Genomic DNA, 25,256 nt, shown 5'->3' with positions numbered 1-25,256 from the left:
TTGATGCTTTCCTTTTTTTCTTTTGAAAGTAAGCTGTTAAATAGCTAGTTTCTCATCCATTTGTGCTTTAAACAAGAATATATCTTGAAAATACTTCTCTGTGAACACGAAAACTTAGTATCTATTTGTTAGCATGATGCTTAGTGTGCTCTTTTTTTTCAGCAAACCAAAGTCAACATGGTGTGCTTTCAAGTAACACAGTAATTCCAAGTAAGGTTGAAGCAAGAGGTTTATAAAATATGATTCAAAGGACTGACAGGGAAAGTTATTTAAAAAAACCAGATCACCTCTGTGAGCTCTGGGGAACATACTATTTGTTTTGAACAGTGTTCCAGCACACAGCAACAGGTTTTGACCTTTACCTAGAAACTGTTCTAACCTATTACAGCTACATGAGCACATAACACAGAAGCAACAGTAACATTGAATTATAGTAGGGAATGTTTTCCCTCTGCCATTTTTTCTTTTCTACAGACAAACAATACTTTAAATATTTATGAACAATTAAAAGTATGTGCTTTCTTTTGCAGATGAGTTTCAAGTAATCAAAACATCTGTGCTCTCTTGAAATTTAAAATTATCATTAGGAAATAATACTTAAATGTCACTGTGAAGATAATATATACAATTAAACATAATAAGCTTCCCACATTGACTTGGAAATAATGTATCAATGTGCTATTCATAGCTCAAACACTTGTCATGAGACCTTCAGCATGGAAATTTCAGAATTTCATTATTCATCCAGTTCTAGAGATGTGTAGCACAGGGCATTCTCTCACCATGGAGCAGCCAACCGAGGTTAAAAATAAATATTATCTGGAAGTTCTGTTTATGCCTGCTGTTAGCTGAGACAAGGGAATGTATTGGTGTTTTCAGTATTATGCAGATATGCTTATGAATAGAAAATTAATGTAAAATGCTCTGTGTTTATTCTCAGACTGCTTTTTACATATTAGCCAACAATAGAATGGTAGCTAGAATGGTTTGGTCTGATAAAGTGATTTGTCCTTCAGGTGAGAGCAGAATTAAGGCAGCACTGGCTTCTACCAAAAAACCTGTTAGTACATTCTGTTAGTAAAGACCTGATACTCATGACTGTTACAGTTAATTCACAGAAATACCTGTAAAGATTGTAACTATAGGAAAAATCTAATCAGCATTTTTTAGGAGATTGATTCTAAAGTTAGATTGTTTCTTTTTAAGCCAAACGCATTTTTTGGGGTTTTACTGAATTTTTCAAAATAATTTAAGTTTAAAACAAGTTGGATAGAGTGAACTTTAACAAGATGTGATTTGTAAATTCATAGCCATCATCTAATATAGCTTCATTGGCTTTTTAATTTTTAAACATCTACTGTCATTTATTTCTTGTCAGTTCTTGGAGATACAGAAAATAACTACAGAATAGAAATAAGTACTATTTTCTTTATGTTTAAATATATTCAAATTCCAATGTACAAGGTCTCTGGACAAAACTCAAAATGTGTTTAAACTGGTGGCGAAAAAATAATCACATTGACCTAAGAGTATCTTGTATTGACCTACAGTGATCTATGCACTGCTGAGTTCCTGTGGACATCAGTTGATCATTCTGCCTAAAGATTGGAATATATTCTAGACTTGCAGTGCTTAAAAACAAAACAACCCCAAACCACTGTTAGCAGATACCAGTTTATTAATTTTGTCCATTTGTAAATAGTGGCAGCACCCAAACTTCAGATCAGGTTTCAACTGCCTCTGCCAGTTCTAATGACAATAAAAAAAAAAATAAGTAGCATTTTGGCTTCTGAAAATAGCAATCCCAATAATTAAACAAATTACAAATTTTTAATCTTAAGGGAATGTTTTAAAAATAATGGTGGTGTTTCGCTAATGGACTAAGGTCACATAAAATTTGAAGAAAATATGAATAGTGTAAGCAACCAGTGTAGCTGTAAATAAAAGACAAGGTTTTCAGACACTTGTTCCCATCTTAATATCATGTCTCGTTCATGTTTGCTGTACCTCTTCTCAAAATATCATTTTAGTATTAGAGACAACACATACATTTCGACAAAATTATTCAAGCAGAGGGTATCAGTCAAATCCGAAGTGTCAGGGTGTCATACTCTTACAGATTCCTTTGGAAATCAGAGGTTGATTTTTTTAATTTCTCTCTGCTTCTTTTTCCCCCTTACTGATTTTGTTTTTCCCACACACAGCAAGCAGAATTTGTTTACAGCAGTAATAATTTATCCATGTACCTTGATTGCCAAAAATAGTTGTATGGTTGTCAATTTCCATCCACGTATCTGATGCTGACATCAGGGCATGCCAGGATATGTAATGTTTTTTTGTCCTCATTAAGTGGATACAATAGTTGACTGCTGACTTGGTTTTGGTAATTGGTAATTAGAAAATCATCATTTGTAATTACTCTTGACAGTTATTGATCACGTTGTATTGTAGAAGTAAGTTGTCCTTGGAGATCATCAACAGAATAAATCCACATAATTAATTATATTTAGACTTTGAAACCGTAGCTCAATACTTCTAATTATGGTTTTGTTTAGCTCAGTGAAGTTCCCTGTTTTCATAAGGATTTAGCAGTATGCTATTCCACAAGTGTGGAATTGGCACTTCGGGAAACAGTTGGTTTACAGGACAACCTTGTACAGAAGTCAGCAGAGCTATCATGTTGAACGTTAGGTCTTACATTCACTATATAGAAATCTGCAAAATAACCAATACTGCAGTTTTTAGTCATCAGTACTTTCAATATTGCCTTCCTGAGGATTTTTGCTTGGGTAAAGACTCAGGATCAGAACCTCAAGTTACAGGAAAACTTTCAGAAACCTTGAGCATTTTAACAAAGAATCACAGACTGGGAATTTGTGATGTGTCTTTAGAATCTGAATCTATATTGTGTTTGTTTGTTTTGCTTTATCCATGCAGGTTTACCTATGAAATTGCCCCTGTTTTTGTCCTCATGGAACAAATAACACTTCGAAAGATGAGGGAGATTATTGGATGGTCAAATAAAGATGGTGATGGAATATTCTCACCTGGTGAGTTTTTCTTCTCTGTTTTGGTGGTTCGACTAAAACTTCAACAGTTGAAATAAACACAGGCTGTGTCTGAATATTCACGCTATCTGCAACACAAAGCAATGAGTCGAATATTTAGAAGTAGGAATGCTTTGTTTAAACATCACACAGAAAAGCTGGGGCAAAAAATTATCTCTGCGTATAGCTATGTACTATGGCTCGTCAGCATTTAAAACTTGACTATGGGCTCTGGTGCACAGTTAGGCATTTAAACACCCCTTTTATGAGCTTAGTTTCTGGAGGTGCTGAGCAACCAAAGCCCCTGTTGACTAGAAGTTCTCAAAAATCAGGTACTGATTTCTTTGGTGGTCAGAGAGGATTTGGGCTCACAGTAAGGAAAAGGCTGGGATTGTCTGTCACTTTCTGGGACACATTATCTGGGATATAATCTGATTTGATTCACAAGGATGATTCCAGTATAAAGACCAAGACAAAGTGTCTTCCTGTGCAAAGAACATAAAGGCAGTGAGCAGTGAGAGAAATGGCTGATGATGAACCATGTGAAGGTCCTGGGCCAATGTGTGGACAATGTGGGTGCCCAGCCCAGAACTTTTCTGGGTTTGGCATGAGGGAACACCATCCTGTTTAAGAGCATAAAAGACAAAACCACGTCCTGCTGGATTTCTGGAAACTTGGATTTTGGGATGTTAGTATATAGTAATAAATGTCAGTCAAGATGGAGGGCTTTGGGCATTGTCTAAGTCCTTCTTCTTCCTTCTTCTTCGTGGGTTTGGGTGGGTTTCTGTAGTTGGGTGAAAAAGGTCTGCATTGCAGGCCTTGGGCAGTCATTATTAGGTCAAAAGTATAAATAATATAGGTGTCACCTCATTATTGGGGGATTATCACTTAAATAACCTTGGAAAGAGTTAGGAGCACTTCATTTTACCTCTGTTCTCCAACTTTCTAGTTAGAGCTCATGGCTTGTGACTCCGTAAATAGATAAGAAATAATAGACATCCAAGTCTGAACATGAAACCTACATTTTCCGTGTATTAATCCCGACCTTTGCAAGGGAAAAAGGAAGCAAGAACCTTCACAACATCCTTTTGAAACAGTCCACATAAAGTGCACACTTGCCTGATCTCCAGTCCTATCTGCTAGAAAAATACAGATCTTTCTGTGTTCTCATGATTGGAAAAATTTTAGAGGAAGAAGTCATCCTAGGCACCTAGGGGTGCGATTGATCTTATTAAAGCTTGCGGTCTGCATCAAAGAACTGAGCCAGTTGTTCAAGGCTCTTTCTAGCAGCAAACCAAGAGAAATAGGTACTTTCCCTCTATACAAGTTCTTCAAAAGTAAGTGTGAAAATAGACTACCTGAATCATAGCCTGTGAAGTGCCTCTTTCCCACAACTGACTGTGAGAGGGTTTATAAGAAGTAGCTCGGCTGTAGAAATCTACCTTTAAGCATCTACTTCAATATCTACAGTAAGATGGGATAAATCTATCCAATATATGACATTCCTTCAGTCTCAGACAAGTTAATAAATAGATCCCTGTTATTCTTGCTAACAAGCAGTTATCATACAAAAGCAGCACAATGAAAGCTGAACTTTTTAGGAATGTGTTACAAAATCATAGCAACTGAAAGAGATTGCATTTAGGAAATTCTGATTATCACTCTGGCTTTCTCGAGAAAGCCATTTAGACAGATGCCTGTGCATTTCAGAGAAATATTTTTTCATAGCTCACTGCCACTTTCACTGCATCATGCAAATAAGACTTGTATGTCTGTGGTATAATATACTTTTCTTTCCATTATCACTATTTTATTATTCATTTATTTTTTCATTCACAGGAGGAGCGATCTCCAACATGTACAGCATAATGGCTGCACGCTACAAGTATTTCCCTGAAGTTAAAACCAAAGGCATGGCTGCAGTCCCTAAACTGGTTCTCTTTACCTCAGAGCATGTGAGCTTAATACACTGCTAATTCTTAATTTACTGACATATGTTGTGAAAATCCTTCATCCTTAAACAACCACTCCATTTCATGTTCATGTGTTTGCTGCAGAGTCACTACTCAATAAAGAAAGCTGGAGCTGCACTTGGATTTGGAACAGACAATGTTATTTTGATAAAATGCAATGAAAGGTAGGATGAATACTGAAGTTTTGATAGATTAAATGTGTTCATCTGTTAAATTTGTTTTATTGTGGTTAAGGACTGATTCAGTACAGTATGTCAGGTTGCTAATGGCCTGTTGAGAAAATCCTATTAAATTATTGCAACTGCAGCTATTATTTCCATATACATTCCTTAATTTCCTTTGTCTTTCTGTTTCTCTGATAATTACAGAGGCAAAATAATACCAGCTGATTTGGAGGCAAAAATTCTGGAAGCAAAAGAAAAGGTTTGTGTTTTTAAAAATTAGTGCTTAAATGCTATGCTTAGTAAAATTGCTTCTTTCTTTGAAGCCTGAGTGTTGACATTAAAAAGAACATTATAATGATATAAATATAGTAACAGCATTTTAATATGTTTAATTATGCATTCATGTATTGTTTACAGAATTATCATATGTTAATAATATGTGTTATTATTATGTGTCTTGGTAAGGTTTCCATTTTCTGTTTTAAACCAAAAGACTTTTAACTCTTGAACCACAACTGTAGTTCATGATTTTTAAAAATAATTTCCTGCTTGGAAATATATGGCAACAAGTATGGAAACATTAAATCCAAGCTACTTTTATCTGAACTTGTAAGTTTAGCCAAACCCATGAAAGATTCTACAGAGCCCTTAGAAAATCCTATAGATTTGATGTAGGTGGTGTGTATATTTGTTAAATATAGACAGTAAGCTTAAATTTTAGGCATTAATTCCTATTTCTTGAATCAATGCAGTGGAAAAACCAATTAATTTTTTATAAAGTAACCAAAGACAAATCAAGACTAATTTTTTTTTTTTTAGTTCTTAGCTTCTTTACATTTGGGCACTCTATGAAATAGCAGTTCACATTTATTTAATTAATTCAAAAATTTCTCTCTTTGATCTGATAGTTTCTCATTAATTGCTTTTGTTTTAGATTGCTTTGTTCTGTTTATTAGTAGATAAAGACTGAAGGAACAATTTCAAGCCTTCAAATCACTACTTACAAATAACATTTAATTAATTCTTGTTCATACTGCTGTAAAAGTCCCAAATTTACTTGAATATTGCTTATTTTCCACTACATTGTTTGAATCTTCTCACTGAGACAGATTAGACAAAATACTATTCTTTATCTTCTAACTAGTTAATTTTTTGAAGTGAAATTACAAGAAAATAAAGGAAAAACCAGAGTTCGTTCTTAGCATGTATATGATTAGTTAGTTTCTACTGTTGCTCATGTTGTCCTTTCACATGGGAAGAAAAATGTTCTTAGGTAACAAAATGAGATAATGTTTCTGGAATTATTTTCCTTTTTTCCCCCCTTTTTTTTTCTGAAAGTGTTTTCAATTTATATTTGATATTTTTATTTTTACTGTAGGGATACGTTCCACTTTTTGTAAACGCAACTGCAGGCACAACAGTGTACGGAGCCTTTGACCCGATACAGGAGATTGCAGATATATGTGAAAAATACAACCTCTGGCTCCATGTAGATGTAAGTAACAAAAAAGTGCTGCTATTCAGGCAAAAAAGGATCTTAGTTTACACATTTTTTTCTTGAATTAAAATATTTATTACTCGATCCTGAGTGAACTAAAATCTGTTGAGCTTTTTCAAAAAATGAGTCTTCTCTTTTTTTTGTCTCTTCCAGGCTGCCTGGGGAGGTGGACTCTTAATGTCCCGAAAGCACCGCCATAAACTGAATGGAATAGAAAGGTACTACCCAGTGCTTATTTGTAATACTGCTCTTAATGTACTTCCATATGGTGCATGACACTTCAACAATTCATGAAAATATTACTTGGCTACATTAAGGAGTTTAAACACTAAATTAAACAAAAGCGAGACAAAAGGGAAAGCTTCAGACTAGGGAGATTGAAACAATACTACGGAAGAAATCTGTGATGTAACATTGAGTGAGAGGTAAGTTTTCAGCATATTTGAAGGAAGACAAGGATATTACTTGGCAAAAAGGAAGGGAAATTGTTCTATGCATAGCTTTGAAGGGGTCATAAGTCTGGGAATGGATGGAGAAGTACCTGAAGAAGAAACTGAAGTGTGAGAGCCAGACAATCTCTGAAAAGTAGGGCTTTGAGAATAGCAGTGATAAATGAGGGGTCCAGGGAAGGTGTTTGAACATGAATACCCACAGCGGGAATTTGCAGAGGTTCTTTTCTGAAAGATGTTTGCAGTTTTTCCAGAAAAGAGAGAGTATATGTTCATGAGTGTTCTGTAAATGGAACATATATTTATGTTTAATCTTATATCACTCTTATTTACACACACACACACAGAGTAGATAGGTGTATACAACAAAGAGAGGAGGTAGAGACTGAATTAGCAGTAATGTTCAAGGGCAAGTTTCAGTACCTTTAAGGCTTGAAAGGACAATGATAGAGCTGCTACACTTCTGCTGTAGCAGGGAGAAGACTGAGGTCATTTACAGAGAGGCCAGAAAGAGTCACAGATGCTCACCTGTCTCAGGGCACAGGGGCCCGTGCATTGCTGCCATGTGGGGATTACATGAAACAAGCAGGAAGCTCTTGTAGAGATCAGAGTGAAGTTTGCAGGAAGGAGCATGTGTGTACCCCAGGTACATAACCCAGCTTACCAAGATTCACACTGAGACCAGAAACCAGCCTTTGATTGAATCAAATTTAAAGAGGCAAAGCATTTGTGTTGGTAGTGACAGCAGAATGAGAGTGTGATCCTCCCACTGATCCTTACAATTTCGACTCAGGAGACATTCCTGGTGTAGTCTTTAGCACAGCTGTTCCTGTATCCAGTGATGGCAAGTCTGTAGAAGTACATTTATAATCCCATGGGGGTGTTGGTCTCTAGATTTCCTCTGAAAGTGCTCTACCATGAAATGGTGCCCATCTGAAAAAAATCAGAAAAGCAATGAAGAATCAGAAACTTTAGCTCTTTTCCATCACTGCAGATATCAGCCTTCAGGGAAGCAAAAAATATTTGAAGCAAGCTCTATCCATGTAGTTTTGAATTAGCACCAAATTGCTTCCTTGAGTTGGCTGTTCTGAATATGGACTCCATGTAAAATTGTAAGATGAGTACAGTGAGCAATGCTCGTCCTTAGGGAAAACAAACTATCCTAGGTTTGGGCATCTCAAACAGCAAGTGAAGAATAAGTACAACATCTAGGATAGTGTATGGAAGGACTGGCAGCAAAACCATGTGGACCCTTCTGTTGCAAGGACACCATGTGGTGCGGAGTACTCTGAAGCAGCAGAATCCTATCAGCCTTTGCCCAGTCCAATTTGCTTGTGACTCATGGCAACGTATCTAATATTAAGTCAGCATTGAAAAATAATTTTCTTAAGAGACAGAGGTTTGGTCACAGGAGTTTGGCACGCCCCTTTTGACCTGAGGTCAACCCTGAGGTGCTAATTAAGGCTATAATTTTAAGCAAATACAGAAAGCAGCAGGCCGTGAAGCATGAAATGATTTCTTTCCTAGTCAACTATCCAGATCTTCAAACGTGGGATGGGGCCCACATGTACAGTGTAATTGCCTGTCACAAGCCCAGCTGGGGTCTGCTGCTAACACTTGGCCTGCTCGGACACATTGGCATGGAGCACTGGCATGCTGCCATGGCACAGGGCTGGGATTGCCTGTGGTAGGACAGCCTCTGCCTGGGGGCTGCACTGAGGAGAGAGTGATGGCTTCATGCTAAAGTAAACCTAAGGCTCCTGGGGAGGAATGACTTAAAATTGTCTTTGTTTGAAACCCTGAAAGTTAAATGAACATGCTAAACTGAAGGCATGGTGTTTTAAAAAGCAAATAAGTTGTTCTACGAATTCCTTTACCTTGACTGCTCCATCTGAACTATTAGTGATTTTTTCCAGAAGATAATTGCCTCCTAAGTCTGTGCTATTTATCTGCTGGTTTGCACTGCATAAGCAGCTGATGTTAGATGGATGGTGAGTTCTCCAGGTGCAGGCTGCACTGTTCTTTCAGCTGAGGGGTGCTAAAGTCTAACCTAGCACATACAGAGATTGGAATTGTATCTAGAAATCAGTGCTCTGAAGACCGGGGTGAGACATCACTGTGTTGCTCAAAACAGAGAAACTGCGGCTGTGTCTGTGTCCTCTGAGAGCAAGGTGTAGAAGAGGAGGAAATACCTTTTACTTTTCTTTCAACCACATTGTAAAAACACATGTAGAGTCTTTGAAATACAATTATCACATTGCTTCTCTGGAATATGCAGTGAATCAAGGGAACACTTGGTAATTAATGACATAGGATGAAAGGGCAATGGATGTGCAATGTTGGCACATTTATTTCAATGTCACCATTAAACTGTCTAGAGTAGTATGTTAAAATACAGAAAATTTGTTTGACTTTTAAATTAGGTGATCTTGTGCACTGGTGTTTACATGTAAGAAATTTTAAACTTTACGTACAGAATGGTAGGATATGATGTAAAGTTTTAGAGCCTTTTAAGAGCCCATGGGCTTGACAAGCAAGGGCTGTGGCTCTAACTGGGAAAGCAGGTAAGCATGCAGAATGTCTTTTTATTTCCTTTCTATTTTTCCAGCAGGTGTTTAATAAAGAACTGTATTCTCCCACAGTTCATATCGGTCCCTTAATTCCCTGACACCCCCGTTTTCCCCATCAGTACCTTGAATCGATAGAACATGTCAGAGTGGTTTTGTTATTTTTATTAATGCTATTTCTAGAGGAGGACTCTTCTGGGGATGATGTTACTGTATCAGCTAATCAGTCTGATACTAATTAGCTGGTATTAGTAATAGTATATACTAATCACAATTCTGACATTGCAATGTTAACACAAAAAAAAATTCCTTTCCTGGACAGCATAGCTGGGAAAGAAGACACTTCAGACATTAATAATATCTATAGTGATATCACTATTGTCAAAACTCCATGTATTTCCAACTGAAAGCAGAAAACAAAGGTGACTGCTTCAGATTAAGTTTCTGTTTTCAGACCGATCTGAATGTGTAATTTTTTTGCAGAGCCAACTCAGTCACTTGGAATCCACACAAGATGATGGGAGTGTTGTTACAATGTTCTGCCATTCTTGTCCGGGAGAAGGTCTGCCTTATATTTAATAATTAAACATTTAAAAAAAAAAAAAAAGTAAATATCAAGCCCTATGTTTTAAGAGGGTACTGCAAAATCTGTTTAAGTTCAAAACTTATTTTGGAAGGAATAATTGTGTGGATTTACATTGTGTTTTGGAAGTTGTTTTATCTGTCCGGGGGTTTTTGGCTTTTTTTATTAGAGTTGTAGACAACACGGGTCAGATTCTCACCTGTTGGATCTTTGTATATTCTAGTAGCAACAACAATAGAGCCGTGCTAATGTACTTCATCTGAGCACCTGCCCTGTTGTTTCTATGATATATTGAACACAGAGACTCAGTACTTGCTTGCAGTCTAAACTGCACAAGTAAGAAGTAAGTTTTTACCTTACATCGTGGTTTCAAAGTTTCCAGTTCTGTTGAAAAGAAAATCTGCTGCTTTTATTATGACTCTGTACCTTTAAGGCTGGCATCTGGATTCATTGTTTCCATCAACGAAGGCAAAACCAGTGTCTTGTTTCTTTTAAGCAATACAAATTCTTATTAAATGATAAAAAAGAAAATAATATCGTATGTGGATAGGACTAGTGATGTTGTCTATTAATCTCTTGTATGCCAGTTGCTACTAGAAGTGCTTAATTGAAGAAGTAATCTCTGTGTATAGAACTGGGATGGAAGGGCTGTAAGTTGCAGCCCTAGGTCTGCCATTGCTCTTCCAGCTGATCCAGCTCTAAACTGAGGACTGCAGCATTTATTTCCCTTTGTAAAACACATCCATCGAAGGGAAGCATAAGCCTTTGTTCAGTGGCATGCATGCTCATTGTGCCAGCTATTGCAGGATTTTGGCAAGAGTTTTTGTTCTCTATATGAGAACTTTAATGTTTTTGTATTTATAAGACACACTGGTGTCTTCAAGTCTCTTGCAAAAAACCACTAATAAACTCTAAAGGAAATGCAAACCATTTTAGTAATGTCACGTGTAAGACTTCTATATAACATACATAACATACAGGAATTCTTGCTCGGTGTTTCTGCCAGGCATTTTTACCAGTAGTCCATAGATTTCTATTGGTCTGTGAACCAAATTTATTTACATGCAAAAATGTCCAGTTTATGTAATTTGTGCTTATACCCATCACTAATATTAAGTGTCATACAAAGTTTAAACATTCAATTAAGGTTTTTTTCACTTCATTTTGTGTAGCAATCTGTTGCACAGAGAGACCACAGCTTTATTCTAGTGTGTAATTTAACAAATCATAAATTTAAGTTTAAAGAACTCAGCCGTATAAATTGAAGTGGGTAAAGCTAACGTCATGAACTAAATATCCAAATTAATCTGTGAATGTTTTCTCAGGGGGTTGTTTGTGTGTGTAAAACCATATGACTACTCAGAGACTTCTAAGAGAACCACCTTAGGTTATGAAATTAATTTTGTGGATCAGGTTTACAAAACAAGGTCAGTATGTTGTCAAATGTCCCATCAAAGAATAATTCTCCTGTACATGTTTGAAATACATTTTTATACATTATTAATATGTACATACTCTCTTGCACAAATGCCAGGTAAGTTATATAAGTGTATGCATTTTTCATTGTAGGGTATCCTACAAGGCTGCAATCAAATGTGTGCAGGCTATCTCTTCCAGCCAGACAAGCAGTATGATGTCTCCTATGACACTGGAGATAAGGCAATCCAGTGTGGTCGACATGTGGACATTTTCAAATTCTGGTTGATGTGGAAAGCAAAGGTAAATAACAAGAGTTTAGCTCAAAACCCAGAATGTATTAATTTAATTTCTAAGTGTCATGTAATGGAATACTTCATTTTGACAGAAATGTTTGTGTCATTACAATCTCTAAACGCACAAGTATCCAAGTATCAGCTCAGAAAGGAACTGTGTGAATTGTAGAACAATGCTAGCTGTGAGTAAATTCAGATGGCAATTTGAAGAAAGATTTAAGTCACTAGACGAGTCCTGCAGAAAAACCACTGAGGGCAGGGCACCAAAATGATCTCTTGTTGTGATGCTCTACACTTGCATACGTATTTTATGATGCATTACTTGTAATAACAGCAGAGTAGCCTTGATGACTTACAAGGGTCCTTTGAACATGACGTTTCAGTGAATAGATTTTATAAGTGACTTGGAAAACAAAGCCTTTTTCTGAAGAAGCATTGCCCAAGTAAAGATTCCGCAGCTGATTACCTGGTACTACTGTGGGATGCCTGGATGGCTGAATTTAAACATGGGCTTATGTCCAGGCTTACAAGTTCACAAGATGAAGTAGTCATGTAGTCAAGAAAACACATTCCATTTTTATTGCTTTATCGGCAGTCATCTCATTACTGTTATTCTTGCTCTTCTGCTAGCAAAATGGGAATTCAGTTGGGTAACCTGTCCAGAGTCTAATTTTTTAAATAAATTTGATATTAAATCTAGTGATAAACTCTGAAATCATAAAACAATTTTCATTTTAGGAGAAAATGCTTGCTTCTTTATTCATGTACAAAGTGTACTTAAAAAAAACCCCAATATTTATTATCAGCATTCATACACCTTTGCTGGGATTATGAACTTGTCAAGATACAAAAATACAAAAGACCTTAAATAATCTACCAAAAATAGTCAAAGTCCTTGTTATTTTCATAATAAATTCTCTTAAAATGAGACAAATCAAATAATGACTTACAATTGGGCCACCTTTGGCCACTTTTTAACCATTGATTAATGCTACTTTTAAGTTACAAGAAATAATACTGCTGAATGTTTTCTGCCTGAAAATACATAAGAGTGAAACCTATCTGCAAAGGTGATTGTATCAGAGCATTAAAAAAACACCATATAATTAATACCTACTTTCTTATTAAAACAGGGTACAGTAGGATTTGAAAACCAGATCAATAAATGCCTGGAGCTGGCAGAATATCTCTACAATAAAATCAAAAACAGAGAAGAATTTGAGATGGTTTTTGAAGGGGAGGTAAGTTTGCTTTCACATATGTGTGAGCCAAATCTGGCTTCATGCTTCTCATAGTTCTTCCAACAGCTATGCAAAACTGCTCTTATTTTATAAAGAACTACAAGACTATAAGCATGTGGGCAGTATTTTTGTCAAATACATGTGGTTTTGTACCATAAATGTCTGGTTTATCTCCTCCTCTTCTGCAGAGGCGTCCTCAGTTTAGGGCATGAAGATTACCTTAATGCAACCTACTCATACTGAGATTATTACGTCCATAACTGAGAATCTGCTATTTTTGCTGTATATTCTGTTGCTAGTGCCACTACATAAATCTTTGGGTCATAGTATAAACTTCATTTCTCCCTTTACTAAGAAAAGGAAAATTGGGTTGCCCTTGCTGTGATCCTGAAAAACAGTTACTCATAAAACTGCACAAAGGTGAAAAGCATTTGCACTTCATTAGCAACCTAAATATTGCAAATGGGACAATGTATAGGGAATCTAAGGCAGCAGAGGCAAGCAGCAGTACTGCAATCCATTTCTTTCTCTTTAACATGCTGGACTAGGAACGTTAATGCTATATTTTGTCTTTCATGTCTGTGATAAAATATGCTACTGACTAACCTTTAGTGTGGGACTGAACTGTATAATTTTTTTAATTGATGAATATGTTTTGCTCTTTTTGCAGCCAGAGCATACAAATGTATGTTTTTGGTACATTCCTCCAAGTCTTAGGGGCATGCCAGACTCTGATGAGAGAAGAGAAAAGTTACACAGGGTAAGTATTTTTGGTTAAATGCAAGAAAGATAATTCCAAATTTTGAGACATCAGTTCTCTGTTGCTTGTTATGACCTTGATATTTGTTCGCTTTTTTCGATTTATATTGATGCTGAAGTCATGTTTTCCCTATAGAACCAGATTCAGAACATATTCAGTTTTACTGCATATTCGTATGAATATTTTGCATATTCACTTGCGCTCACAAGTGTTACAAGCCTTCAAAAAGTGGCTAGGCCTACCGACAGCACATTCTACTTTGGATAGGACAGCTTATCAACAAGAAAAACAGAAGGGTAATTGTTTGAAAATGCTTGGACAGGTAAAGGACATGAAAACCTGTAAGTTCCTTTTCAGGTATTTATTTTGATTTTAAACGCCAATATTTTAGTACATTTCAGTGAAAATGAATACCCTTTGGAGGACTTTGGGATACATTTATTTGGGGTGGTAGAAGGAAGTGAGGGCATCATAGAAGCACCACCAGAAAAGATATCATGTTACTCAGGACATGACGGAAGAAAAATACAGTAATTTTGTAGTAGTGTTTTAGACAGAAATGGAATGAAATACATTCAGGAGACAAAAGAATGATTGTTTTCACAGGTGGCAAAAATAATTGCTCTTTTTTGTCTGTGTGTGTGTGTTAGGGAAGAGAGATGAATGGGCAAACTTGGGAGATTTTGTAGAGGATTTAATGACGACATCACAATGGGGAAAGAGAATAAAAGAGAATAGAAATTCCTGGGTGAAGTTCCTGGGTCAGGCCAGTCCCATGTTAGATAAAGAAATTGCCAAAAAAAGAGAGAAGGGAGGAAAATAGAGGTAAGAGGTAAAAAACAGCAAGAGGGATGGAATATTTGATTTGACCCTGTTAAATGTTAGAGGACATCATAAACCATTCTACAAAACAGTAAAAGAGCCAGACATCTGACCTTTCCTGGCAGAGAATAGAGCAGGACAATGAAGGTCTGGATGGAAAAACTGGGCTTAGTCAATACAAATATTAAGACTGTCAGAACATCATTCCTTGTAAATTAAACCAAGGAAGTTGCACAGTACTGCAAAACTACTGGAAATTTTCCATGGCTTATGCTGACAAAAAATATTCTTTCTGACACAGATCTTTTGGAAAAATTTCCATTGTTGTTCCCACATACAAAATGCTTTGAGCATGCATAATATTCTCATGGAAAACATCCATTACTCTCAAGAAGGTCTGGAGTGGACTTTCATACAGAAGCAGAAAACATTTCGTGACAAAATCTTCAGCACAAAGAAACAATACATACATTTTATAGATAAAGTTATTACATAGTGAATACTCTGGGATGCTATTAATTTGTAAATCCAAAGGATGGATATTATTGTTGTCAATTTTCCTTTAAATAGCCAATACTACATAATTAGTTTTTCAAGCTATTTCTTGTCACGGACATTTTCTTATTAAAATAAACACCTGTCTATTTTTTCTGAATTAAGAAATGGTGTGGCATACAAGGAAAGAATAATTCTTTTCTTCTCCCTATGTCTCTCTCTCTCTCTTTTTTTAACAATAAAGGTGGCACCAAAAATCAAGGCATTGATGATGGAGTCAGGTACCACCATGGTTGGATATCAGCCTCAGGGCGATAAGGTCAACTTCTTCCGAATGGTCATCTCCAACCCAGCAGCAACCAAGTCTGACATTGACTTCCTCATTGAGGAAATTGAGAGACTGGGGCAGGAGCTGTAGTGCTTGAATTATTTATTTCTCTAATTCACTGTTTTCCAGCACTGGCCATTTTTTAAACCCAGTTCTGCAGAACATGTTTTAAGGAAATTCTCTTTCTGTAAGTTCCAATCTCCTAAGAAATCCTTAAACAGAACAATTATAGGCTACTGAAATATATATGTATTGGTAGATCATATTATTGAGGGAAAATGTATTATCTTGAAGTACTATTGACTCTTACACTGATCTTGTTTATTGTAGACAGCAGAAAATTAATAAGTATTAAAATAGCAAATTAAGAATTCTGCACAATATATATGTACAGTAAAAATAAATATATATAATTATATACATACATACATATATATATATATACATATATATATATATATATAAAGTGGTTATAAACTTAGATCTAAGCCACAGCATGTTTTCCACTTTAAGAAAATTAAGTTTTCCTTCAACAACTTTGATGTGGATAATGTGCTACAAGTTTTTCTGCCAGACAGAAATAGACATATAGAAACATTTCTAAAATGTAGATTCTTAGGAGCTAAAGAAAATGTATAACAGTATTAGATTTTATTGTTGGTGCTTTTCTCACATACAAAACAGCAATCTCTAAGAGCACCTTTGAGTAAAATAGTTGTACTTGCCCTTTAGTGTCAAATCAGGGGATGACAGTAGCAGAGTCATTGTAACAGGTATATTATTGCTGTATTTTTAGAGGTTAATTTGTGTAGATTGTGTATATTATTGTTAAATGACTTTGTGTAAAAGGATTTAAATGTAATAGTTTTACAGCAAGATAACTGTTTAATTGTAGGTATCTGAAATATTTGCTTATTTATATGCAGAGATTTACCATGCTGAAGAGTTGTCTTGTATTTTATTCTGTTTGTAATGTAACCTATTTATATATTATTGAAGTTCTAAATAACGTTTATGGTATTTTAGTGTCTTTGTGAGCCAAAGAAAAAATACAAAAATATTAGTTGACACTTTCATTTAAATCCTAGTGCCCTTAAAGTAATAACTTACAGATAATTTTACTGAAGATAAGGAATTTCTGACATTGTGTATAGACTATCAAATTATGGGATCCCTTTAATCTATTAGAAATATTAGAAATTTCAGTTTTATTTCTTGTAATGTCAGACTGTCTGTTCAGTGTTCTGAATGCCTTTCTAGAGAATATTGATTGCAAACCAAGGCCCCTGTTTATGAGTTTTATTTAAGGACTGACCTCTGTGACCATTTTAACTAAATTCTGTGGGAGTTTCAACCAGCATCATTCTTTTAGGGAAATGGAATTCATTATCTATTTGGAGTGTATAAAATAAATAAAAACAAAAGTAATCTCGGTATCTTCTAACACAGCTAGCTTGTCCCAATAATTTCAACTGGTTAGGCTTTCCAAAGTATAGACACCAGATTCATCTGTAGCTTGATCAATTTTAATCATTAGATAATCAATATTACCGAATGGAAAAGTCCATACTGGAAACAGAGTAGTGGAACAAAATGGAGATTCAATAATCCTCTGTTCACTGAGTTAGTGTCATGGTGATAAATTGAATATGCTGATTTCAAGTGTTTTCAAATGTGATTCTTTGCAAGTCAGTAATTAATTGCTTTTTCTCCCTCCCCTCGACCTCAGTAATAAAATTGAATTATTTCAGAAACTTTCAGTGAAATACAGTCCTGCTATGCAGTTTTTGCAGTCTCTCTGTCAGTCCTGTGGAAGGACACCTACAGGCAAGAGAGATTTCCATCCTGCAGGTCCCACGGCTGTCTTTTGAGGATGGTGTCACATTTGTGGCTGTGTTAGCACAGGCAGAAGAAAGCAGCTGTTACAGTAAAAGCTGTATCCTACAGCACAGCCTTTCCAGCTTTCCGTAGGACTCGTTTATCCCTCTTTCATAACCTTCTGAAAAGTCTTCTCTTCAAATCAAGTTGAATCTAAAAATTATTGTAAATGTGTCACTGATGTTTAGATTTATGACTTTCAAAATAGATCTGCGTTGTTACTTCATATCATTAAACTTCCTAGTAATCTTACCAATACAGTATTTCTTTCATTAGATTTTTTCAAGACAGTTTAGTTGGTTGTTTGCCCTCTTGATCTTAAACTCTTCGTCAATTATAAGCCTACTGTATTACTGTGTATTCAATACTTGACATTTCCTGATGTGAACATCCGTGTTATATGACCTGAGCTGGCAGCACAGATGTAGTTGGCATGAACATTGACTGCAGTGCTAATTTCCATAATATTAAATGCCATTCTTTATTGTAATACCAGCTATCCATCAAAACTTGAGGACCTCTCATTGAGAGTTGTTCTTAGAGCACAGAAAGAAGCTTGTTTTGACGAAGCACGTGCCACATTTTTATTTCAGACTTCTGTCTGAAATCTGGTCTCAGTTTTACTTTATTCAAAGGGCAGCTATAAAAGATTGAAAAAATTCTTTCAGTCCTTCTTGTTTATGAGAAACAATATGAACTAATATAATTATTCCAAAGATGTATAACTGGTGACTTTGCTTCACTAGAGGATTTTATGTCTTCCACAAAAACACCATGGTTCTTATGATTCCCACCAGTTCTTAGGTGTGAATTTCTGATTTCCTCCACCTCCCTTATCAATAACAGTATTACTAAAGCTCTAACTTACCCTCAATCCTCCAACCTTGATATTTTAACCTCATGAACCCTGTATCCAGATCACCGTCTCAATATTCTAATCATAGTTTAAATTATCTGAGATAATCCTCCTTGAAGCATATAAACTAGGGGAAGAGAATCATCTTCATCTGGATCATGAAGCTGCAGGAAAGACCATGATACAGCTGACTGGCATTCATACAGCAAACCCCTGACAGCTCTGTGAGGTAGTCAGAAACAGATCTAGAGCTCTTCAGTGCATATAAAATGTTTTGCTCACTAAAATTTCTGCTTCTTCATTTAATGCAGTCTCTTGTGTTTTGAAGGTCAAAAGCATCAGAGATTCTTCCTACGGCCATTGATGGCTTGCAGCTAGGTGGGAATAGTGGAGCTCCTCCTGCTTGTTCTGGAAGTGAGACAGTTAATGCATAGGTGTTGTCTCTAAAGACAGAGGGTTTAAATTTATCTTCCTACCCTCTGCATTTATTTTGCTTTTCTGCAGTGTTGTGTCTTGACACAGATGACCACAATTAGATTTTTGCAAAGCCTTTGATTCTAATATCAGATTCTAGGGTGTTTTCCTGTTACACATACTGTGTTCAACAGGCACTGTGCTCATATTAATTTCTGACTTGGTTAGCTGATTTTAACAGAGCAGTTATAGTCATTAGTGAGAAAACTCTTCTGTTATCTTATTAGGTAATTTCCATTTGAGTAATATGCCACAGCTTCTCAGACGAATGCTGGCCTGGAATTTTCCTCCTTTTTAATCCATATACTATTGACTGTGAGAGATTAGAATGTATGGATATACAGAAGTATTGACTAATGTAAAGCATTTTAATTCCAGGTGAGCAACTTTGTTTTTCTGAGGTTTAAAATATACTCTGAGGTAGAAATTTTGCCTTTAAAAATCACATGGACAATCACTGTAACTTTGCATGGGTGAATTCAGATCAATTAAACAATAGGCAAGATCTTAGCTGAACAGGTAGCTACAGTGTTTATTAACTGATAAAATTTATTTGGGAAGGACTGACCACTGGATGAAAACCAAGAACAGCTGGCAATTTTGAATGAGAAAAATTCTGAGCGTGTTATTAAAGGTAATTTTTAGAGAAGATATATTATACCATTCATGGCAGACAGCCAGAAGCAGGGGCCTTGGGAATAATCTAGAATTTTAAAATCATCATGGAGTTAGCTCATAATCTGTCTTTTGAAGGGTGACAAATATGAAGAGATTTTTTTAACAGAATCTCTGTTTTGTGGTTTAAGAAATGTTGAAGTTATAAAGAAGTTATGCAATGCAGTTTTAATTTTTCAATAAAAGTTTATCATAAAAATGACTAATTTGTCTCATATAATTTTGTGAGGTATTTTGTTTCCTTAAGAATATGAGACAAAAGCCATGCAACATTGTGCCTCACCTTAAAAATAGTAAGGTAAATGCTAAGGCAACTATTAAATTTTAATTGTGAATTGACTGTGAGCTTGTACCAACAGAGTCTGAGGAAAAACCACAAGCACAGAACCTTGGACAGAATTGTTGAGACATTAGTACTGTGTATAATATGAAAAATGTACTTCAAAATCTTGAATTCTAGACCATATTTTGGGGTAACCCACCATTCCCTGGTAGGAGATAAAATATTTTTAGGGTTTTTCATACCAAATAGATTGAAAAATAAGAGTACATTTTGAATTCATAAAGGTATAAAATTCTTTTTTTCATGGTAGAGATAAATTCTGATTAATTGCTGCTCTATGCATTATCCATAGAACTGTCACAGATTTTAACAGTGTATAGGAAATTTGATTTTGATTGCTTTAGGGTAGCATGAGCATCCTTCAAGTAGGATGAGTTTTCTTAAGAACAGTTTTATTTCCAAGTTAAATATTTTTATGAAGCAAGCTAGTCATGAGAAAAATACACACAAAGAAACTTATTAAGTCAATTAGTGTAGCATAAAAATGCCATCATGTAAAGCACTAAAAATTATGGAAGATGACTTTATGGTGTGAGTATTAAAGAATGTTCAGCTTATGCACAGACTGTTCAGTAAAATATTAGGACCACAACAAGGCTGTTTGTAGTTAGTACAGCTCTCTGTGGTCAACAGAATCATACCTGCCTGAATTTCTTCTGTAGTGTTTTATAATTTGCAAGTTATGACAGTTATGCTGAGGGTGATGATACATGAATTGGGAGTACTGTTCGCTCAAGAACAGCAACTAAGTGAGGAGGAGAGGAGAAGATGCAAGCACAACCTGAAAGCAAAGGATAAAAGGAAGGATGTTATAAAACAAAGGATTTGTGTTTCATTAGAGCATTTGAAAGAATCAGACTTCTGGACAAAGCAAAATCAAAATTTTGGTTAGAAGAAAAGGTAAGATGCAAGAAGATGATTTTAAGTAGACCTGGTAAAGACAGGGAAAAGTTCTGCTTCTCTGCTTTAATAGATCTATCTACTGGAACATTGTTTGGAATGATGGAACATGGGAACAATGGAACATTGTTTAGTAATGATGATAACAGAAAAGGCTGAAGATAAAATATTACAGACCTTGAGTTATTTCTGCTATGTGCAAGTACTCTGTTCAGCATCTGAATGTGATTATTTCAGATTGGATAAGTATACTTGAGATGTGTATTTGTGAGTGTATTTCCATGTCTTGGTGTAAATGAGAAGAACATGTACATGCCTTACATACCTGGTGTGTATCAGAAAAAATTAAGTTTTGCACGATGATGACTGTTTTGTGTAGGACTTTTCAGGACAGTTGAAGTATAATATTAAACAAGTATATAGTGAAGGGAATAGTAAATTATTTTCCCTTACCCTTGAATGGATGTGTGTGTGTTGGATATTTATACAAATTATTAAACCTCTATCATTTGAAATTCTCAAATTACATACCTTATGACAGGATACTAGTCTGGTTCGTCTAAGAATAGTTGGTTTGATGAAGGAATTATATAAAATATAATATAATTGCATAAAAATTTTTGGCCTTGTTTTTGTGGAAAGTTGTTGTGTCACGACTGTGTGAGCACAAGTATGTAAGATCAATGCAGATGATAGAAAATGGAGAAAAACAAAGTTTAACATTCAAGAAAACCTAGAAAAAATGTCACCACAAGCAAAATCAACACATGTAAGTACAATTACTTCAGCTTAGGTTATAGAAGTCTATCATCTGTGACCACAGTGCAAGCTGGTTTGAAGCAGTGCCTGCTCAGCGTGGCATCATTAAGAGTTTCAGTTATGCTGGTGCAAAAAGCAGGCATGTTGGCCTTCCAAAAAATAGAAACTTGAATTCTACTTTAAATCCATCAGGTGAAAGTGTCTCTAAAAAGCAATGTGAGGAAGGCATAAGACATTTCTCATTCAGTGTCATATGCTATTTGTATCTTCTAAAGTTTGCATGTATTTTAAATTACATTCACTGTTTAACACATTGCCTTATCAGGACTTCTCATGGGCCTCAGCAAAAAAGGCCATTAATCTCAGTTAAGTTTCTTCCTTTACTTTTGGGAAGGTTGCCCACAGGGTAAGACTGACATTTGTTCTTGTGGGTACACATCCGGTCTTACCACTACATAAATTCTTTATTACCATTAGTTTGAGGCTTTTTCTGGTTCCTTGTTGCATTTTCTGGCTGTGAGCACCCTCTGAAGACAAGGACCTTGCTGACTGTCTCTTTCAGGTGATTCACTCTCCTCCACATGCACAGCACTGGCCATCACTAAACTCTTGAATATCTCGAGGATTACAGGTTCACTGGGCAGCAGGATGAGATCTCCAAATGCTGGGTTTAACTGTGCTGAACCAAAGAACCAGTTATTTTGATTACAGCAGGATTTCCTATTTGGGGAAAAAAAAAAATTTACTAATACATTATAACCATGACTCTTAATAACTCATTGTTTTAATTTGCCAGTAGGTGTGCTGCTACAATAATTCACTGTGTTTGGTTATCTTGGTTGCACTTTCAAAGTCTGTTACTTGTACCTGACACAGTTACGTTTCGGAGGTACCGTATTTCTTCATACTGTTTTGATCACCAGGGCTCTTCTATTAGTCTACAGTTTTTTTAAGAAGAGGTGTGGGGGATTTTCCCACTACAAAAGAATCAAGTTTAGTTTCCCTGCTGTAAATACCCCATATCAGTGAGTATTTGGTAGTTTTTACTTAGTCATAGCAAATGTAATTATTCTCTAGGTATGAATTAAATACCAGCTTTATCTTACAGTATAATGTGATGCATCTTCTTTTGTCTTCCCAAGCATCAGAGGCCTGTCTTTTTGCAAGCCGTGATGTGAAGTCCCAGATTGCTAATTGTGACCTGGCTCCCTGGCAGTAAGAACTATAATTGCCACCAGACAGCTCTCTCTGCTTCCTGAAGTGAGTGTGTGCAGACTGATTCCAGCATTAGAGCTCGTATTGCGGGTTAAGGAAGTTAAAAAAAAAAATCCTCCTTTCAAATACATCAACACTGCTTTAAAAAGAGCTACTAGGCCAGTAATTGCCACAATTTTCCTTCCCTAAAAGCCTAGAGGGTTTTTTTTCCTCTCAGAAATTCTGTGACTACAGTGTAAATAATTATGCTTAGCTATTGTTGAACGACTTAAGAACTCATGTTAATTTTCTATATATAATGCTGCTATAATTGTACAATTACTGCTGTACTGGAAGCAGGCCAGAGGTGGAATAGAGGTTCTCAGGGGAGTTTGAAGGCTCTCTCATATATTCTGTAGCTCAGACCAAAGCTGTCTCCATTAAGCTGGCAAAGTGGTCAAAAAAAGGAACTGAAATCACTGGATTATACTCTGGAGATTCGGTAGGATTCTCATAAAAATGTACATGTCTTGAATTAACAACAGGAATGCCTGTCCCCCTCTCAACTTTTAGCAAATACATTTAGTTAAAAGAGCTTCAACAAACATAGGGCCCTCACTTGGGAACAGGGCCTCAGTTTAGGGTTTATGTAGTGAGCTACTAATTCATCTATCTGCCTAGGTAATTGCTAAAAAGGCACAATTCATACACAAGTGTACCTCTCTAGGCTTGTAACAACAAATTATTCTGCAAATACAGGACGTCCACAAAATTTTCAGAACTAAATCATGTTTCATACATTATCTGTCTTCCCAGCATTGTGTATTTCTCATCCTTCCACTGAATGGATCAATAGATCCTTTCAAATGTGTGTGTAGGGGAGAGAGAGTGTACAAGGAAAGCTTCTGTGCCAGGCTGCCAAACCAGTCTCTTATGCCTACCTTTGAATGGAAGACCAGATTGTGAGGTTGTTCTAACATGAGGAAAAAAACCACCAGGGTTTCTTGGGTACAAATTAAAAGGGAAAGGGCACTGGTAGACCAAAGAACAGTCACACAGTAAAGTTGTCCAGCAGAGAGAAAGGAAATGTACGGCACACCTCTGGCTGAATAATTTAAAAAGTGGTAAAACATCAGGAGAAGCCAAGAAATAATTTGATACCACTTAAGTGATGCTCATTGCATATAGTTTGAAATAGACACCAGCATAGAGTATATTATTTTGTAGGAATAAATAGAAATGTGGATGAATGTCTACCAATCCTAACTGCTTACTTATTTAATTTTAGATGCATAAGGTTTTTCTGGTGGTAATATTTTTTCATTACATCCATAGGCACTCAAAACCTTTTTTACCATCTACATCACTCAGCAAAGGGTACTAAGAGGAGTTGTGTAGAAAGGTAAAGCTTTCTTCTACCCACTTTTTTTACTTATGTTTATCCATGTTAAGACAGGTTAATTTTCTAATAGTGGTGATGTCTGTCAAATTAGGTGTTGGTTTCCTAAGCTAAATAACACAGGTTTCATTACTAAAATAATTTGAAATGGCAAGGGGCACAGTTAAACAGTGAAAAATAAACTGCACAGAAACAGACTTGTAGAAGCAAGTAATTTGAGCTAACAGATTATTCCATGTCTATGTGATTTGAGTCTGATGTGCTCTCTGAAATGCAGATTCAGCAATCTGAGCAGCTGTTCAGCAGTTACAACAAAGAATACCAAGGATTTAGAAAAATTGAAGCCCATTTCCCTATTACACTGTAAAATCAGGCTTTTATCTCTAGTTGTGAATGAGAGATGTGATTTAGTACATTCTTGTCCTCTAAAACCAAGTCACATTCAGACTTTGACTATTTTTTTAAATAAACAATTTTTTTAAAACTTCAACATAGTAAGTGATGCAGAATCTTCTCATGGAGAACTGGACGTATATCACTAAATCTGACCAAATAATAATTTCTTGTAGTTATTATACAAGAAATGAAGAAAACAATATAAAATAATAGATTTAAATCATGCACATAAAAATATATCAAACATTAGAAATATTTTACCCGGAGTATTTTGATTTTACATTCTTTACTTATACACCACATCCTATAAATAGCTTTTAAACTACCTTATAAATTGAAGATCTTTATTATTTCTTTTGTATTTATCCATGCTCTATAAGCCACATTGTAATTGTAGCTAGTTCTACGAGCCTGTATTATTTGTAGATCTCTGGACTTGGTAACATTTTATAGGATGCAGCTGTTGAACTGCTTTTAGCTGGTTCAGTAATGGTTGCAATTGTTTTGCAGTTGACTGTAATTTCTGGGATGTAGTTGGTTTGCTATTTAAAAACAACAGCAACAAAACAGGAAACGGTTGATAAATTGCATTCCTAATTTATGCAGTTATGTTGTAATCTGTTGATGGCTCCCTAACAGGTCAAGACCTAACAGCATAGTTAAAGAGGTAGTTTAGAACCTAACATTAAAGGAAAAAAGTGACTTCACCCTGGTGTAATGCTATTGAATTTTAGTTACACAGA

The 25,256-nt window shown here is 35.7% G+C and overlaps 1 protein-coding gene across 2 annotated transcripts in view; it reads left to right on the top strand.

Annotated features, from left to right (window-relative positions):
- GAD1 (glutamate decarboxylase 1) overlaps window positions 1–19,724 on the top strand; it is a 33,733-nt gene extending 14,009 nt beyond the window's left edge. For both annotated transcript variants that reach the window (XM_066189967.1, XM_066189969.1), the window contains 11 exons: window positions 2,938–3,050; window positions 4,887–5,002; window positions 5,105–5,184; window positions 5,389–5,443; window positions 6,563–6,679; window positions 6,836–6,900; window positions 10,182–10,260; window positions 11,851–12,000; window positions 13,127–13,234; window positions 13,905–13,994; window positions 15,556–19,724. In XM_066189967.1, the coding sequence (XP_066046064.1) occupies window positions 2,938–3,050; window positions 4,887–5,002; window positions 5,105–5,184; window positions 5,389–5,443; window positions 6,563–6,679; window positions 6,836–6,900; window positions 10,182–10,260; window positions 11,851–12,000; window positions 13,127–13,234; window positions 13,905–13,994; window positions 15,556–15,729 (1,147 nt within the window). In that variant the 3' untranslated portion in view covers window positions 15,730–19,724. The remainder of the gene's footprint in view (window positions 1–2,937; window positions 3,051–4,886; window positions 5,003–5,104; window positions 5,185–5,388; window positions 5,444–6,562; window positions 6,680–6,835; window positions 6,901–10,181; window positions 10,261–11,850; window positions 12,001–13,126; window positions 13,235–13,904; window positions 13,995–15,555) is intronic.
- Window positions 19,725–25,256: the final 5,532 nt, after the last annotated feature.

The sequence above is a fragment of the Chamaea fasciata genome, unplaced genomic scaffold, assembly GCF_029207755.1.
Source record: "Chamaea fasciata isolate MVZ Bird 193981 ecotype frontalis unplaced genomic scaffold, bChaFas1.0.hap1 SCAF_8, whole genome shotgun sequence".
NCBI lineage: Eukaryota > Metazoa > Chordata > Aves > Passeriformes > Sylviidae > Chamaea > Chamaea fasciata.
This window is presented reverse-complemented; position numbering and strand designations above follow the sequence as displayed.